Below are 12,527 nucleotides of genomic sequence, written 5' to 3' on the forward strand. Positions count from 1 at the left end.
TAGTGTGGCATATGCTACAATACTACAATATTAACCACGCAGCCAATATTTAGAACTAGAGCAGGTATCAAAACACAAAAGACTGCCAACCATACAACAATGAACAACCCATTCCTAAAATGACAGGACCAAAGTAACATCCATGTATATTAAACTCTGAATGTAAATGGCTTAAGCTCAATCAAACATCATAGATTAGTAGACTGGATTCAAAAACAAAACCCATCTGTTTATTGTCTGGAGGAGACACACTTCAACAAAGATCAGTGGAAACTATATCACATGTGTTTTGTTGTTTTCTGTTGGTTTCATCTCTTCAAAACACTCTCTTCTGATTAAATCATTCAATGACTCGTATATCATACAGTAGCATCATTTTCTTCAAGAAGGTTCTTGATTTTCATTTCTTCAGCTACACATTAGTCATTTAATAGCATGTTATTAACTTCTTGGTGTTGTTAATTTCTTTTTTCTCCCTGTTGTTGATTTTGTTTTGTGTGTTCTTCATTTAAGGGGATGTATAGTAGCTGTGTAATGGAGACTGTATATCTAGTAACATGTCATTTAACTTCAGGCATTGTAAATTTCTATTTTTATTCCTATTGTTGATTTTGTATTATGACTTTTCATTTAATGGGATGTACAGTAGCTGTGAAATGGAGACTAACATCCAGATGTAAGGATGCAGTGTGGTATGCATTTCTGCTTCCAGACAAAGATGGACTTACAATAAAACTGTTTACTATATCTTGACAATAGGATTCTGGACTCTCTGCCACTGTCCATGCCCACAATGATGGACATATGACTGAGTATGAAGAATGATATGTTAGTAATGATATAGAAGAACTTGGGGGGGGGAGGGAATTGGGGAGGGGATAAAGGAATATGGAGCTGTATCATAAAATGATAGCAATAATAATAAAATGTAACAAATAAATATTAAAATAAAAAGAGAGAAACATCACCCAGAGTAAAGCAGAGAGAGCAGGAGATAGGAAAGGACAGACTGACAGTAGAAGGGTACCTGGATACTGATGGGCATGGGAAAGCAGTGCATCAGATGCCCCAGCAGCATTCAGCAAGCAGTGACCTGAATTCCACCAGTGGCTAGAACTCCACCAGTAATCACATGGGAAGAGTTCACCAGGAACTTGGAGTTGAACCCAGACAAAAAAACTGCCTATCCTGCTGGTTTGTTTTTTTTTGGCCAAGACGAGAGACAGAGCGTCAGATCTCAAACAGGCAGTGTGGGAACAGGGTGGATTTCACAGTCAAGAACCCCAATAGAGCCGCATCAGGTGTCATTTTGTGGAGAGAGGAAAAGACGATGGAGAAGACTGTGCATGCACTAAGCTTGGAGTAAATTCATTTCTGGCTCAGTGAATTGCAACAATGTTACATCCTAAAGGTTCCACATAAAATAACTCCAGTAGCCCCCAGACCTAATGGCCAGCAGATCAAGAACTTCAGGTGCCATTTTGTACAATGTGGCAAAGGTTTTGAAACTGCAGGGACAACAGTGAGCTGCATATGCACTGAGCTAGGAGTGAACTCACTGAGCTCAGTACATTGCACTGGTTCCACATCAAAAATAATACCACTGATTTTGCCAGGGCCTGTTGACCTCCCCCTCCCCCCGCCAAAAAAAAAGAAGATAAAAGGAAAAATAATAATACTGACTTTGGCAACATATGACTCAAAATCAGTCCATGTAGCCCTCAGACCTAATGGCCAGCAGATTCTGGCAAGATCAGCACTGCCAACAACCTAGCTATTTTGGACACCTGAAATCTCCCTAATACTTGGAACTGCTCTAACCAGAAGTGGGAGAAAGATTGTACAGACAACGGTGCAGCCCCAGCACAGAATCACAGGAGGTAAAGAGAGGTGAGCCAGGAGCTGGGGCTCCACAGTCTGTGGTGGAAGTTTAACGTAAGAGCCTAGATCTGAAACTCACTGGAGGGAGTGGCACAAGTGACTGCAAAGGACTGTGTACCAACTGGAAAAAAATAAAATTGAACTGCAGACCTTGCGTGCACAATTTGAAAACCTACCCCAAGGAGAAGAATCTGCTAACCAGAAGTACAATGACCAAGCGCAAAAGAAGAGACAGAGACACGATGAATATTACTGAAGTCTCCCCTGCAACGGAGCAAAAGCCTTAGCCAACCTCAGAGTTAACTGAGGAATATATTAAAAAAATGGGAGACAGAGAATTCAAAATACCTGTTATAAAGTTTATTAACAATGAGAAGCACATGCAGGAATTTAAGAACTATATCACACAGGAAATAGCAACATTGAAACAAAATTCAATTATTGGAAATGAAGGATGCAATAGAGCAATAAAAAATTAAGTGGAAAGTCTTAATAATAGAATAAAGGAGGCAGAAGAAAGAATCTCAGAATTGGAAGATATTTCTTGTCACATTGGGTAAACAATCAAAAAGCTGGAAACAGAGCTGGATCAAGCTAAAAAAAAGTATTCAAGAACTTCAACACTATTAAAAGGCTAAATATAAGAGTTATGGGAGTCCAAGAAAGAGAAGCTGGGTTTTAAAAAATTTATTTAATGATATAATAAAAGAAAATTTCCCTAACCTGGAGAAAGAATTGGGAAACAACATCCAGGAGGGGCACAGAATTCCCAACAGTCTTGACCAAAAGTGATTTTCACCAAAACACATGATAATCAAGCTCTCATCACCTAAGGAAAAGATCTTTAAATGCATGCTTGAAAAAAAACAATTGACATATAGAGGAATGGCAATTAAATTCACAGGTGATCTCTCACAGGAAACTCTACAGGCTAAAGGAGAATGGAACAACATATTCCAGACTCTAAAAGCAAAACATTATTGGCCCAGAATAACATACCCAGCAAAGCTTTCTTTCGTCTTTGAAAATGAAATAAAATTCTTTCACAGTAAAGAAAAGTTAAAAGAATATGCCTCTTCCAAACCTGCCCTACAAATGATACTTAAAGATGTCCTAATTTCTTCAGTGACACATTAGTCATTCAGCATGTTATTTAATTTCATAGCATTGTAAATTTCTTTTTTCCCCTTCCTGTTATTGATTTTGTTTTGTGGCTTTTCATTTAAGGGGTTGTATAGTAACTGTGTGATGGAGACTACCATATCTAGTGGCCTGTTGTTTAACTTCATGGCATTGTAAATTTCTGTTTTTCTTCCTGTTGTTGACTTTGTTTTGTGACTCTTCACTTGGGGGAATTTATATTGACTGTGTAGTCGAGACTGACATGTCCAGTTGTAAGGATATGTACAGTGTGCATCTCTGAGGATGGATTCCCAGTGAAACTGTTGAATGTGTCATGACAATGGAATGCTGGACTCTGACATAGTCAATGTCTGCAATAATGGACTTATGACTATTTATGAGAAACTACACTGTTGTAATGATATGGGGTAATTTGGTGGTGGTGGTGGGATTTAGGGGGATAAGGGTAAGGGATATACAGGAAACTTTAGATACAGGGGACTGATCACAAAATGATAATAAAAAATAAAAAAAGGAAAATGTGAAGTCACTTTAGCACACATTTACCAATCTGAAGAACAAATAACTAGCAGATTATCACTATACAGTTTTCTTTTGACAAGGCCCTACCTTCAGAAACCCGGATGTCTTCAAGCGGTGGAAGTGTGGGTCAGGGATGAGGACTGGGAAATAATAGATACAATAAAGTACTTCTCTTAAACCCTGCTATTAGCCCTGCCATCATTGCAAATCTCTGAACATTGCAACATGGCAGCAGTTCAAAGGGTATTGTGAGGAAGAATACAGTGTGCTATAATAGTTTTTCCTTCTAGATACATAGAGTAGACAAAGCCAAAACTCACATTGTGTGCTAAGAGGGATCCCTGTCTAAATTAAGTTCACTGGCTGTGGATGTCAGAGATCTGATAGCAACTACTGAGGGTCCTGCTGAGGCTGAAAATCAAGTCTCTTTATCATAATGTGAACCCTGACACTGGAATAAGAAATAAATCAAAGATCATAACTCTTTCCGGAGGAGGGCCACTAAAGAAAGAACCAACAATGAATATGCAGCCGGAGTTCAAGGTGATTGGCAGAGCCAGAGGCGACAATACATAAAGTTCCAGTTCTGCCTAGGAGGACAAAGGGCTCAGCGCCAAAACTCCTTTGTTTGGTGTTTAAGAACTGAAAAGGTTAGCATATTTTAATTACCTTTCAACTATTTGTGGTGTTGAGCATGTTGGATTTTTATACAAATGGATTGCCGGGGGGGGGGGGGGGGGATGATGAGTGAGCACATTTTCTCTGACTTTATTTAATCACACTTTCCAGCCTACTACAGGGTCTGCTGAATCAGATCTTCTTCCCAGAAATTTCCAATTCCCAGCACCTGTTTTCTTGCACCTGGAATTGGCCATGACGGAGTGGAGCTGCCTGGTGACAGGAGCAGGAGGGTTTCTGGGTCAGAGGATCGTCCACTTGCTCGTCCAGGAGAAGGGACTTCAGGAGCTCAGGATCCTGGACAAGGTCTTCAGACCAAAAGTGAAGGAGGAATTTTCAAGTAAGTGAACCCAAGGCTTGGATGTTGGGCTCCATTGTCAGGAAATTTAGGAAAGTCGCAACAACACCAAGGCTAATCTCGCGTTCATAGTCATCTTAAAGGAACTCACAGAAGGCATAGTATGAAAGACCCTGGAGTGGGTGTAGGAGACAGGACCATGGCGGGATCTAGAGCCTGAGAGAGGGAGTGCAGGCTAGCACTTCCACCTCTAGTCCACACTGTTGGAGAAATTCACACTTCACTTCCCTGCCATGTCCTCAGCTCTCATGCTCTGGAGTACTTACAGCTTTCTGGTCTTGACACTGGGTTCCTACCTCAGAAAATTTCGCTGGGTCTTCGTTGTGTTATGTTTTTGTGACTTCTATAGTATATTAAGTGAAAGTAGAATTGAGTGTGTGTATAAGAATGTGTATGTACAAATCTGTGAAACAGGAAAATTTTTTTAAAGATTTGATTTTATTTATTAGAAAGGAACAGTCATGGAGAGAAAAGCAAGAGAGAGGGAGAGAGAGAGAATCATTCACTTATTGGTTCACTGTCCAAATGGCCATAATGACCAAGGCTAGGTTGGGCAGAAGTCAGAAGCCTGGAGCTTCTTTCAGGTCTCCCAGGAGGATGCAAGTGCACAAGAACTTGGACCATTGTCCACTGCTTTCCCAAGTACTTTAGAGGGAACTGTCTCAGTAGTGTATCAGCTGGGTTTCCAACCAGCATCTTTATAGGATGCCAGTATTCCAGTCAGTGACTTAACCCACTAAACCAGAACACCAGCCCCTAGAAAGTAACCTAGAAAGAACAGGCACAAATACACAAAGCAGTCAGATCCACAGCGAGAAATGCACAGCTCAGAAGTGTCCTCCCTGGATTTCCTGTCCATCTCTTCCTGATCATTTCCCTGCTTCTCATCCCACAAGAACGGGGCCTCAGATGTTGCTGGAACAGAACACCATCTCTTTCCCAAATTGCTTCTCTGGCACAAACACAAGACAAACAAACAAAAACAATCTGACTGGAGAGTTTCCTGCACAACAGCTTCCTCCTCCAAGAACTGAGGGGGACAAGAGCAGGGGTTACCACCCATTTGGACAAAGAGGCCCTCAAAGTCCCCACAAAGACAAAGGGCCCCACATGAGCACACCTATTTAATGAGAATCCCTGCATTGCACTCAGGAACTATCCACTCCAATTTCTTTAACTCTCTTCTCTTCTGCTCATGTCGGGATTCCTCCTGTCTGCTTCAGTTGCATCACTGATAAACAAATATTAACAATGGATCAATATTAACTATTGTCATCTCATGAGTCACCAATATTTGCAATCTCACATCTCATGCCAGCCAAGGGAACAGCTTCCAGCAGGTGCAATCAGGAGTGAAGTGGATAAACAGGCTCCCCAGAATCGAGGCAGTAACAGAAAATCATGGCTATTCATTCTGTGCAGCCACCGGACTACTTTCTTCTCATCTGTCGACTCACTTGCTGCTCGTAAGAACTTCATGAGAAGAAGTACCTTCCCCTGGCATAGATGAAGAGTCTGCTCCGGAGGGGTCCATTCACTTATCCAAGTTCCCACAGACACAAGATGGATTGCAAGCCAGGCAGTCCTGCTGCTTTGGAACTCACAGTCTCTTTGGGCCTCTCTCTAACACAGCTCATACCCAAGGCAATTGCTGACTCAGCCTTCACAGACCACTTGCCAAGTGCCGAGTGCTGGGAGAAGGCAGGCACTCAGGCTCTTTCAGCAACACAGCCAGCGTGTTGGCTCCTGTGCTTGCAGGAGTCCCAGAACTGATGCAGGGAGGTCCCCATTTCTCTCTGGACTCTGCACTTCTGCTCTGACACAGTGATCCCTCTGAGCCTTCATCTGACGTCAGCACAGTAAGGAAAGGGGATCAGAGGGAGGGACAACCAGAGAAAATCTCAGTTGCAGTGGTTCCCCAGCTCCTCTCAGTAGCCTCTTCCTCCCCTCTTGTCATCAGGACCTTGCAGGAGGTGTTTGACTGTGGGAAGGGCTGGGAATAGACAGGATTCACCAAAGTTCAAAGAGAGGAACTGCTTGGGTATGCATCTAAGCAAAGAATTATTGCTCCTGAATTGTCACTCTAAATCTGGCTCTAGCTGACTCACTTTCAGCATTACTATCTGCTTTATATATATATATATATTATATATAATGTAGATTTTATAATTATATAAGTAGATTTTATAATATTATAATGTAGATTTATAATTATATAAATAAATATATATATATGTGTATATATATATATATATATAAAACGTAGATTTTTTTTCCATTAAGTGCACCATTGAGCCCTTTCCAAATTCCTGGATATGGATTTACTCTCCTCTGTCCAAACAAGAAATATCAGGATTGACTTGGAATCTTCTCTTCTCAGTCCAGTGAGTACTAGGACTTCTCCAAAGAAAGCCTAAAGTGTTGGCTGTCTCTCATTTCCTCTGCAACTCAATACCACAGTCCTCCTTATATTGCCAGGGACATTCTACATGTTCTCAGGATCAACTTGCTTTCTTTTGACTCCATACTAGTATGCTTGATCTTCTGAGACTCAGGCTGGCATCCTACACAACTCTCTCTAGTTCTCCTCCTATTCCAAATCTACACATGTTTCTGCTCCACACAAAATCAAATTTACGTTCTTTATTCTTATATCCAACTTTGCACAACCACCCCACTTCTTTACCCAACTTGAGAAATGTCCCATGATTTTCTTTAATAATGTTTATGCTCTAGCAACATAAGCTTGTTTCTCAGATTCCTTTTCAGAATGAACGGAAATGGAAAAAGATCTTTGCAGGTTTTTTAAAAAACTTTAAAAAATCCCACCAAACTTATTTATTTGAAAGACAGAGTCACAGAGACAGAGAGACAGAGAGACAAAGAGATGGCTCATCCATACATTGATTCACTCCCTCCAAACACTGCAATGGCCAGGACTGGTTGAGGTCCAAGATAGGAGGCAGGAATTCCATCTGAATCTCCCACACACACAAACAGTGCTCAAATAATTGGGACATTTCTGGCTGCCTTCTCAGGTGTATAGCCAGGAACCATGTTGGAAGGGAAGCAGCTGGGACACAAACCAGTATTCATATGGAAAGCAGGCTTTGCAGAAAATGGCCAAACCTGCTGCAACACAACGCCAGCCCCTACATGTTTACTCCCTCCCCAGAAATGCTGCACAATCAGATCTCAGTGTCTTTGTTGTCTTGGACCTGCCAAGAGTGTGCCCCCAGCACACTATACCTCCACTCTAACTGTCCTTGAAGGCCTCAGGAAATGCCTCCTTCCCATGAAAGCTTCCCAGGCACCCAAGAAAGCTTCCACACATCCTACCTTGTGTTTACACAGAGCTCAAGAACAAGATCAAGCTGACCATGCTGGAAGGAGACATTCTGGATGAGCAATGCCTCGACACAGCCTGCCAGGGCATCTCCGTTGTCATCCATGCTGCCAGTCTCATTGATGTCAGAGGTGTCATTCCCAGAGACGTCATCATGGATGTCAATCTGAAAGGTAAGAGCAACCTGAAAAAGAGATGGATCCAGTGAGAAGGTGAAGAAGGGAAACAGCAAAGAAAGGGCAGATGATCTTCCACACTGGGCACCTCTGTGCTCTTTTTACTTCTTACTCCCATTAGAAAGAGTTCAAGGCTACTGTCCTCTGTGATTCAGACAAGGAAACTAGAGCTGAAAATAACAAATAATGTGTCCAAGGCATCAAAAGTGGTCAATAGGAGAGCTATAGTATAAACTCACACTTGTGTGACTCTGGGTTCAGGAAAGATTTCTGTTGTTGATCTAGTAAAACATCCATTTAAACTCCAATTCAAAGTATGCGACATCAAACCACAACTTGTCACATCTGATCCAGAACAAACTTTACAGGTGCTTCTTTAATGATACACTTAAGTCCTAAAGTAGGGACTCATGATAACTTCCAGAACCATATTCGCATCTCAAATAATGGGGTCACCGGGGCAGAACTATACAGCATATGAGTTCCCATAACATTTTTTTTTAACATTTTGATTATTTTTTTAATCTTCAAAATTTTCTGCCATGACACAGGAATCATTTTCTTAACAACAACAACAAAAAAGCCCATAATACTAGCTCTCCATCTCATCACTAGGAACTGAGCAGCAGTTTCTATCCAAATGCCCATGGACATATGCAATAAACCATCAACCCTCAAAGGCTTGAAGTTTCTCTAAGCATGGCTTTGCAATCCATCTGAACTCTAGACACAAGACCCAGAGTCCTAGCTGGTGACACCACCCCTTAGATATCTGGAAACCAACTTTTGAGTTTCACATCATCCAAATCCTGGCCCTTCTAACCTTCCTGCTTTGCCCTCCAAATTGACTCTACTCACTGACTCATGCTCTCAAACAACCAAGTGCATTAGGGCTCCAGAACCATGCAGGAAACGGGCCCTTGCTTGTACCTACTTAGCACATCCCATTAAAAATATACAAAAAGAACCTGTTGTCAGTGTTTAGCCTCTGATATACACTGCTCTCAAATTTTAGGGATGTGAAAAGGAAGGGAAAATGATGGAGGTATCTTTTTGCTATACCCACTAGCACTACCAGATTACAATGATGATCATCCTCCCTCTTGAAAGTAAACAAACAGCGATTTTCTCTTCCACTAGACTTACTTTGTAAAAACAACCAACCAAAAAAGATTTTAAAATCAGGCTGTCTGTAAGGAAAAAAAAAAACCTGTCTGTAGCACACTTTGTAGGTGCAAGAGTTGCCAGATGACATTCACACATGTGAACACACATGTGTATATGTGAGAAGTGATGCGTTGACTGGGATGTCTTCTCTCAAGGGCAGCTGCCCCAGCTCAGCTGTGAGATTCAGTCTGCACAGTCACAAGAAATCCTCAGCATCCTCGTGTTACAGGGATCACAAGCAGGAGATGACAGCTTCCATTCAGTTCTCCGCCTGCCACAAGAGGAGAGGTTAGTGCAGGGCTCTAGATCCTAAGATGTAAGAAGACTTGTCACCTTTAGTGTCCCAGAATAGTAAACGTAGTAACAGCCAAATGAAGAGTGGGCTTACAGAAGGAATTTGCAGTGACAAACAAACTCTGGAACCTTCATTTGCTCTTAATTCACTAACCCTTTGTTCAGACACCACCTCCCTTGCCCCTCTTTCCCCCCCAAAAATCCTGGTGACCCAACTGCTTAATGGCCAATAAGGAAAACACAATTAGTTGAAGTATATAGAGGAGTGCATGTTACCTGCGCATGATAGTGTGGGTGCAGTTGTGATGAAAACCAAGTAGAGTCCTTTGGTGGCTCAGGGTCAGGATTGCACAAAATCTTGACGTGTGGCATCCATGAGGAGAAAAAGAGGACAAATGGTGGTTTTCATGTCTTCATTTACAAACATGTAAACTAGCAATGCAACATTTCTCCACACATGAATACAGGTAAACAAAAATAAAAAGCCTAAGAGTCCCAGCTCTGTTTCTCAGGTTTGTGGTGTTCCTATGACTGCAGAATGGATATATGTCAGCAAGAGAAAGGGAAGGACACCTTTTAGAATTTTAATATTCACTTCCCTCACTGGGGTGCGGGACAGAGAGTAAATGTGACTGTGGAAGTCAGAGCACTCCAACTTTGTATCCTGAGAACGGTGACTTGTTCCCTGCGGCAGGTACCCAGCTGCTGCTGCAAGCCTGTGTTCGATCCAGTGTGCCCTTCTTCATCTACACCAGCTCAGTGGAAGTGGCTGGACCCAACTCATACAAGGAAATCGTCAGGAATGGCCATGAGGAAGAACATCGCGAAAGCACATGGTCTGCTCCATACCCACTCAGCAAGAAGCTGGCTGAGAAGGCAGTGCTAGCAGCCAATGGAGACACTCTCAAAAATGGTGGCACTTTGTACACTTGTGCTTTGAGGCCCACGTACATCTATGGGGAAGGAAACCAAAACACTATTTCTATTATAAATAACTCCTTGAAAAACAATGGGATCATAGTACGTAGTGGTAAGTTCTCTGTAGTCAACCCAGTCTATGTAGGCAATGTAGCCTGGGCTCACATTCTGGCCTCAAGGGTCCTGCGGGACCCCCAAAAGGCTCCAAACATCCAGGGAAAGTTCTACTACATTGCAGACGACACACCTCACCAGAGCTATGACAACCTCAATTACACGCTGAGCCGAAAGTGGGGCCTCTGCCTCGATTCCAGACCCAGCCTGCCTCTGTCTCTGCAGTACTGGCTTGCCTTCCTGCTGGAGTTAGTGAGCTTCCTGCTGGCTCCAATTTACACGTATCAACCCCCCTTTAATCGCCACTTGGTGACACTGTGCAATAGCGTGTTCACCTTCTCTTACCAGAAAGCTCGGCGAGATCTAGGCTATGAGCCACTCTTCGGTTGGGAGGAAGCCAAGCAGAAGACCACAGAGTGGATTGGCTCCCTGGTGGAGCAGCACAGGCAGACCCTGAAGACAAAGACACAGTGATGTGAGGATGGCCGGGATGGGCATGCACTGTTGTGTGGCAATGTCTGCACAGCCCTCCCATGTTGGCTACATTCAGAAAGTGGCAGGGACACGGGTCAGGCACTCCTGCTTGCCTTTCACACCAGGACCAACTGCTGTCTTCCTCTAACCAACACAAACCTCCCCAGTCATTCCCAGTCAGAGCTGTCTGGTTCCATCACACAGCAAAAGGCATGCAAGGTGATTTGCTTCAGCTCTTTTCTACGTCTCATAAGCTGGTCCTCAGACACTGCGGTCCTCTTAGACTCTGGAGCTTTGCCTGTCTGTTGAGTCCCAGTCTTCCATGCCAAAGCACTGCTTTTTAAGTGAAACGCCTCACCCTACCTGCAGCTCAATTAAAAGGATAATAAATGCTTTTATGCCTAAGGTGGAACATGTGTGATTGCTGTAATATGCACTTCCTCCAAGTGCATGTGGTCTTCCCCAGGCCAGAAGACTGGTTAGAGAATGCAGTGAGCAGAGTGTGGACAGGTCAGAAGAGGGTAGCTAGCACTCACTAGGCTTGCATGTGGCTTCCATGAGTGATGTGCATGTATGTCCTCATGCCATCCTCGCCGGAAACCCTTTCCCATGTCATCAGCAAAGCCCTTGTTCTTGAAAAGGTTAGCAAGTTTGTCACTGGACTGGTTAACCAGGGAACTCCCTTGAAATCCTGTATGTTCGCCTTGGGCCCTGAGCCATTTTGGGGTTTTCAGTGAAACAACATAGTTGGGGGGCCCAGGGTGATAATATGTCGTTATCCCCAAATTAATGGTGTGCCTCCTATTGGACCAGTCTTGGGCTTAAGGTTTTTTGACCCACATGAATCCCTAGATGCATTTGTCATGGTGTCTGGGAGGGCTTGTACTCCGTATAAATAGACATGGACGAGGCAGGGATATCAGAAATATCTGTTTCCAGCTGCAGTGACTCTGTCCTTGAAGGTGCATACAACATACATAGACAAACAAGTGCTGCAAAACTGCTGTTTCATGACCCGGAATTTGAATCATTCAAATCACATAACTAAGCCAAATACAGGTTCCCCTTAGAAAAGAGAACAAAGCCAGAGCAATCGCTCAGTGGCTAAATCTTCACTTTGCAGGTACCAGAATGCCATATGGGCACATGTTCATGTCCCAGCTGCTCTATTTCCCATCCAGGTCTCTGCTTGTGACCTGGGAAAGCAATAGAGAATGACTCAAAATCTTGGAACCCTGCACCCATGTGGGAAATCCAGAAGAAACTCCTGGCTCCTGACTTTGGATTGGCTCAGCTCTGGTCACCGCGACCACTTAGGGAGTGAACCAGTAGGTGGAAGGTCTTTCTTTCTTCTCTCTGTAAAGTTGCTTCCCAATAAAATTAATTAACTAATTAATTTTTTTAAAAAAAGAGGAGGGCCCGGCGGCATGGCCTAGCGGCTTAAGTCCTCGCCTTG

The 12,527-nt window shown here is 43.1% G+C and overlaps 1 protein-coding gene across 1 annotated transcript; it reads left to right on the forward strand.

Moving 5' to 3' along the window:
* Window positions 1–4,391: 4,391 nt before the first annotated feature.
* Window positions 4,392–11,443, forward strand: LOC101522782 (3 beta-hydroxysteroid dehydrogenase/Delta 5-->4-isomerase-like). Its single transcript, XM_004581860.2, has 3 exons — window positions 4,392–4,564; window positions 7,937–8,101; window positions 10,260–11,443. Exons 1-3 carry the CDS (start codon window positions 4,420–4,422, stop codon window positions 11,069–11,071), a joined length of 1,122 nt encoding a protein of 373 aa, XP_004581917.2. The 5' UTR covers window positions 4,392–4,419; the 3' UTR covers window positions 11,072–11,443.
* The last annotated feature ends 1,084 nt before the right edge of the window (window positions 11,444–12,527 follow it).

Source organism: Ochotona princeps, chromosome 2, assembly GCF_030435755.1.
Source record: "Ochotona princeps isolate mOchPri1 chromosome 2, mOchPri1.hap1, whole genome shotgun sequence".
Taxonomy (NCBI): domain Eukaryota; kingdom Metazoa; phylum Chordata; class Mammalia; order Lagomorpha; family Ochotonidae; genus Ochotona; species Ochotona princeps.